The 6,353-nt window shown below is 43.3% G+C and overlaps 1 protein-coding gene across 28 annotated transcripts in view; it reads right to left on the minus strand.

Moving 5' to 3' along the window:
- The window catches only part of LOC119858363 (sarcolemma associated protein), a 159,093-nt gene extending 153,168 nt beyond the window's left edge, over positions 1 to 5,925 (minus strand). For 4 of the 28 annotated variants that reach the window (XM_038408812.2, XM_038408801.2, XM_038408809.2 and 1 more), the window contains exons 1-2: positions 5,618 to 5,884; positions 4,042 to 5,506 (exon numbers count right to left, since the gene is read on the minus strand). In XM_038408812.2, coding sequence (XP_038264740.1) covers positions 4,042 to 4,239 — 198 coding nt within the window. In that variant the 5' untranslated portion in view covers positions 4,240 to 5,506; positions 5,618 to 5,884. Of the gene's footprint in view, positions 1 to 4,041; positions 5,507 to 5,617 lie in introns of all 28 variants that reach the window. The other 24 variants (XM_043519973.1, XM_043519978.1, XM_043519967.1 and 21 more) reach the window with 14 other exon arrangements.
- Between the last annotated feature and the right edge of the window lie 428 nt (positions 5,926 to 6,353).

Raw genomic sequence — 6,353 nt, forward strand, 5'->3', positions numbered from 1 at the left:
GCTGTTCTAAGTCAGCCATAAAAATGTTGGCATACTGTGGGTTCATGCGGCTACCCATACAGTGCCACTAACTTGAAGGTACAAGTTGTCTCTAAATCTGAAATGGTTGTGGGTGAGGACAAAGTCACAAAGCTCAGCCACCAGATGTGCCGTGGCCTTATCAGGGATATTGTTCTTGACAGCTTGTAGTCCATCTTCATGTGGAATATTGGTATAAAGAACTTCTACATCCATGGTGGCCAGGTTGGTGTTTTCAGGAAGACCAGCAGTGCACTGTAGTTTCCTCAGGAAGTCAGTGGTGTCTCAAAGATAGCTAGGAGTGCTGGTAGCGTAGGGTCTGAGGAGAGAGTCCAAATAGCCAGATAACCCTGCTGTAAGAGTGCCGATGCCAGAGATGATGGGGTGTGGGTTCTAGCCCATGAAAGCTTATGCCCAAATAAATCAGTTAGTCTTCAAGGTGCCACCGGACTCCTTGTTGTTTTTGTGGATACAGACTAACACGGCTACCCCCTGATATTTGACACTATACAAGTATAAAATTAATCTTAGTTAGAAAATGGTGAATGATGCATTTCTAACATAACTAAAAATTAAAAATCTGAATTAACGTCTATTGAGGTATATAACTGCTTAAATAAATGTGTATAAATATAATTTAGACTCCTGGTTACTAAAAAGCACCAAAAATTTACTGTAAAGACTATATTTACTTGCACATCAATGTGTTTTACTGGTTACCAATTGATGAAAATCAACTTTTTTTTTTAAAAAAAAGAAAAACAACAAAAGCACAAACGCAAAATAAAATTAAAGTTGATTGTTGAAATTATGGTTTCCTGTTTAAAAAAAAAATCAGTCTAATTTATTGCTACCTCAAATCATTATGCCACTTGCAAGGCACTTCTATGAACATTTCTCCCCATTACAAAATTTTTAAATTTACTGCCTAAACTGTCATGAAAGGTCGACTTAAGGTATTCTGTTCCATCTGCAAGCTTCTGAGAAATGATTACATATTACGTTAAATCAGTAAGATAAAGACATTAGATCACTGGTGGGCTAATAACATTCCTGGGTAAGAGTGGCTATTATAATGGCTGGCTCTGCTAACCATTTGTTATTTCAGTGTTTGTGTGGAAATGTTACTAGCATGTCTAATTAATTATTGTGTTTTTTGTTTGCACTCTGCAAGCACTGCAGATTCTGTAAGAGTAAAGAATTATAAGCAATATAGCTGAATATTTTTGTGATTGATCATAAAGGAAAATTCAAGGACCATATGCATCTGTCTTCAGCTGCCTTTTCACTACAATGTTTTTATTTATTGTTTTAAGAATCCTTGGGACTAGAACCCAAGTCTGCAGAGTTTAGGACAGCTAATCTTATCACATCACCACTGAGAGGTCCTACAAAACCACATCCAAGGAGCACTGTGGAGACTAGGCACCGCAAGAAGTGTCGCCCAAAAGGTCCAGAGTGTTTGTTATAATTTTACCCATCCTGCAGCCTTCTGATTGGCCCATGCTCACTCTTTAACCCTGGATGGTGTCCCAGAATGTTGTCTAAATAACTATGCAGTAGGCCAGAAGTCTAACTCCAGAGCTCACCTCACTTTCTGTTCTCCAGTCTCCAACTCCAGCCTGATGCTGATCCTGACTCCTGCCTGTCGTTCCCAGCTCTAGGAATTAATGAACAGGAGTTGGAGTGACTACCACCTCATGACTGTCCTTGACTTGCGGACACCAGTCCAGTCATAGCTGCTAGGCCAGACTGTACGGGACTGGGGTGTAGACAATCATGTTGCGATATCATTAAAAATACTATCTCCCACCACCCTCAAAAAAGCCACCTTAACTTGTTGCAATTTATTGCTCATATAGGACTCCAAGCAGACCCTGAGACTGAACTCTCCCATTTAGCCACACAACAAGTATACAATTCAAGTTGCCCCACATTGTTATACCAGCATGCTTCAACCCTGTTTCAGAAGGACCATCTTCAAGAAAGAAAATGTAGTGGATTCTCCATTCATTCCTAGGTATCTGCCAAAACTACCAACAAGATAACCAGTTACGGTTATGGGTTTATTATGTGGAGATCTGTCCAGAAGCACTTAACCAAGGCCAGCTCCTCATATGTTATAGGCCCATCCGCCATCAAATCCCTACATCTTTTATTCACTACCAATTTGGGCAAATCCAGACCTGTAATTTAAAAATGAAAGATTAAGTAAACTACTACAAATCCAGAGTCATGCAAAGAAAATAAAGCAATTTAAAAACTCATTTATTTGATTTCTGTTAGTGAGTATAACACTAACGACTCTAGATTAAAAATGATTCAGTTGCCTATGTTGTAAGCTCTGCCATCAATTTAGTTGATTTGCCCAACATCGAAGTCGCTCTGTGCATCAGTTTAACTGTCTGTAAAAATATTCACTGACCTTACAAGGTTGTTGTGAGGCTTAATTATGTTTGTAAAGCACCGAGAAACCTGGATGGAAGGCATTATATGCAAAAAATATAAGTCAGAAATGCTAGACTAGATTGGAACAGACATTTTAGGTGACTGAGTCCAACCCACTACATAAAACAGAAAAGACCACATATATAATCTCAAATTGAAAACATTAAATTTTATAGACTGATGTTATGATCCAAAATGGTTATTTCATATAGCGCATTATGCAGAATATAAAAAAAATCCAGTAAAATATTAATTCACATAAATAGCAGTTTGTGATAATTATGTGTAAGCAACTTCAAAGTCATGACACAACCCAGCCTTAAGAAATTAAACTCTTTGCTTGTCCCATCATGCCTAAGTATTGAATAACATATAGTAATTAATTAGAAGATTTAAGAACTCTTACTGCAGCATGTGGTTCCTTATGAAGGGTCACAATTTTAAATAAACAGTTGGTTACCCGACTATTCTATTAGAATTAACTGAATTATTGAAAAGTACTTCAAAGAGAAGCATCAGAGTGCAAAACTGAACAGCAGCAAATAAGGAAGCACTAGGCCAAGGAATTTTTAATACATATTTTTAAAGCACACTGCTTTTTGACTGACTGACTGAAGCTTGTGAACAAAGCACAGCTTTTGCTATTAGTTAGCAATTTAAATTTAACATGACAGATTAAGTAAAATAGCTTTGGTTAACCCAGTTCAGTCCCTAGTGGACAAAAGTATTACAAAGCCCCTAAACTTCATTTTATGACAGCAGTCATCCTTATTTGAGAAGGCTAGGCCCAGGTTAAGATAACATACTGGATGTTTTAACTCCATCTCACTAGCAATGAGAGCAGATTCCATAGACTATTCATTATAATCATTGCAGCTAATGTTATCCTGATTGAACATAAGCTAAGACTACAATATTTTGTCCAACATTCAAAAATGTAAGTACGTAGAATACCATATAAAACAGATTTTAGCCATTTATAATGCTTTGTTTTTGGGACAGTTGCTCGAAGTGACATGTTCACCATTAAAATTGTGAGCCTTATACCCAATATAAAATACACTGTACATATTAGAAAGACTAAACATTTGTTTATACACAATGAACTGTGCTTTAGGAAAAACAATCTCTTAGAGAAATGATACCTAAATTTAAGGTAACAAGTTTCCAAAATAAACATTTGCTTACAGTAACTTTTTCAGGTTTTATAATTTCAGTTTTTCTATTACATAGAATAAGACTTCTGACATCATGCTTTCACAGGAATGAATAATGAACATGGGCAAAGTTCAGGATCCACCAGTTCCCTCTGCTAACAATTTTATGTTTTTATAATGTTTAATATATCCTGTTCTCAAGCTTTTCCTTTAGCAGGGCTTTATCAATTTAACAGAAAATCAGAATTCCTGATGACAACTTAAACCTTACTTGCTTCAAATTTGACCATACTGACTATTTAGAGGGAAACTTCAAGCCAGCTGCAATTTACAGGAACTTGCAGAAACCCAATCCTTGATTAAAGTAATCTAGTATTTCATTAATTAGTCTCCCCCTTTCAAACACAAACAGACTTACCTTGCCTGTCTTGTGGTCGAACCAGACAAGGGCATGGTTCCTGGACAACACTTTACAGTCAAAAGTAGCATTATTCTGAGCTGGCCGGCAGCGAGCCACTGAACGGCCGATTTTGACAGGCTCATCCAGGTAGACATGACGCTCCTGAAATGGGTGAGAGTTCGGGCGGCAAGTGAAGATAGCCAAGGCTGAAGGCATCGAGGACAGATTGCGGATATCACGCCAAACAGGGATGAAGAGAAACTCTTCCTGATCCAGACTGCCTTCCAAAAATTTTTATCCCAAATCTCCCCCACAATTTTACATTAAAGCAGGACAAATGTTACCTGTACATGAGATGCCTAACAACTCATTGTTGCAGTGTGTAAACTGATCCTGGCAATAATCCAGTGAAAAAGCCCCATTATGTCCTTCAACAGTATCAGCAGCACCCTGGAAAAAATCTAGAAGGCGCAACTTTCAATCCATGCTCATCAGGAAGAGCAGGAACATACATCTGACTTCACAGAAGAGAAGCAAGACTCCCCAAAGGTGAAGATGTCTTTAAATCCAAGTAGATGAGTCACACACAAATACTTGTGTTGGGGATTCAGACTGCCTTCTTTTTTTTTTTCCTTCTTGTTCTGTAAACAGCACTTACCAAAAATGTGACCAACGCAGCATGAAAACAAGGAAAGATTTAGGGGGCGGGAGTCAGGGGATAAAAAACGTTTAGCATCCAGCCAGCCTCACAGCCCAGACCAAGAACTGGAAAATGCGTATGAAGCATTCGCTCCACAAAAGACAGTCAGTTTAGCTGATCCACATGGCAGTCCACATTTCATCTTCTTCAGACATTAAGATAAAGTAGCGTGGGTGGTCCTGGACTAGAGGTAGCAAAGCTACACTGTTCTCTTTCCCTACACCAGAAAAAACTGACCTGAGGCTACAGTTGCAATTGGTCACTCAGGTATGGAATTTGATAAAGGGTGGAGAGGGGCTTCAAACTCTTCTGCACCCCCAGAGAAACTAGGAGGAAGGGTCTTCCAGGACGAATGAAGGGGTGAGGGCCTCCTCAACTCGGAGAGGAGTGGCAGCCAGGGGATTTGCAGGCGCTCACGAAGGTTGGGCTGACAGAAGAAGGGATCGCCCCTCAGATGGGGAGAGGGGAGAATGGGTGGATGTCTCACTGAGGCGGGCCGCCTTAGGAGGGCGGAGGGGTGTCTCTCACGGGGGCTAGCTACAGTAAGTCTCAGGGAGGAATCCCGGAGGTCTCCCGCCGCCCGGCCAAAGGGGGAGGGATCTGTTCCGCTCAGGGTCTCCGCAGGTGGCTGCGCATCGGGATGCCGTTTGTCGCTCTCTCCTGAGGAGCAGGGTCTCCGCTGGCCCTGCTCCGGCTACGGGAGCGGCCTGGAAGCCGGGCCCGGATGCCTCCCGCTCAGTGTCGTTCTCAGGCGGCCGCCGACAACGAAAACTTTCTTCTGACCTGCAAAACCAAAACAAACCCGATCAGGCTGAGCCCCGGCCTGGCGGCCCCCTCCCCCGGCCCGGCGAACGGCAGAGGGGCAGGCGAGCGCTCCTCTCCCTCCCTTCTTACCTTCCCAGCAGCAGCCGCCATAGTGACTGGAAACCTACCCGGTGTAGCAGCCGCGCTGCCGGGAGAGGAAGGGGGGAGGGAGGGCTGGGCAGCCGGGAGAGGGAGGAGCCGTCGTGAACTGAGCCTGACCGAAGGCTGCGCCAGCGACCGCCTACCCTCTGCTGCGCATGCGTCGGGCTCGCTCGCACAACAGTGCGCCGATGTGGAGCGCGCGCACCTGCGTGCTGTGGCACATGAAGCCCCGGCGGAACTTTGTTCCCCAGCCCTGACCCTAATGTCTCCTGCGAGCTGCGCTTCCGGGTTGGGGGCGTGAGGGGAAGCGGGACGGCGCTTTGAGGGCGTGGCGTGGGGCCGAGAGAGGCTTTCCCGAGAGGAATGTTGTGGTCTGTGAAGAGCCGGTGGAGGGACGTTTCCCGGAGAAGAGGGGCTGTTGCTCTGCGGCTGTTGGAGGAGGAGGGGAAAAGCCATCGCCCCACGGCTGGAGAGGGAGGTTCCATTGAGGAAGGGTTAGAAGGTAGAGCAGTCAGGACTCAGAGATGGGCCCTTGAAAGTGAGTGTGGCTAAGCAGGGCCCCAATGCCCTTTCTCCACACACAGAGTGAGGAAGTTGCTAAAAACTCACCCATTACATGAGACTGCATTTCATCTTAGTTTAAATAAAGCTCTAAGGCAGGACTGCACTTACAAACCTCAGTGTACTTTTCATGCCCATAAAAATTTAGTTCCTCCCTTCACGA

This window comes from Dermochelys coriacea, chromosome 7 (genome assembly GCF_009764565.3).
Source record: "Dermochelys coriacea isolate rDerCor1 chromosome 7, rDerCor1.pri.v4, whole genome shotgun sequence".
Lineage (NCBI taxonomy): Eukaryota > Metazoa > Chordata > Testudines > Dermochelyidae > Dermochelys > Dermochelys coriacea.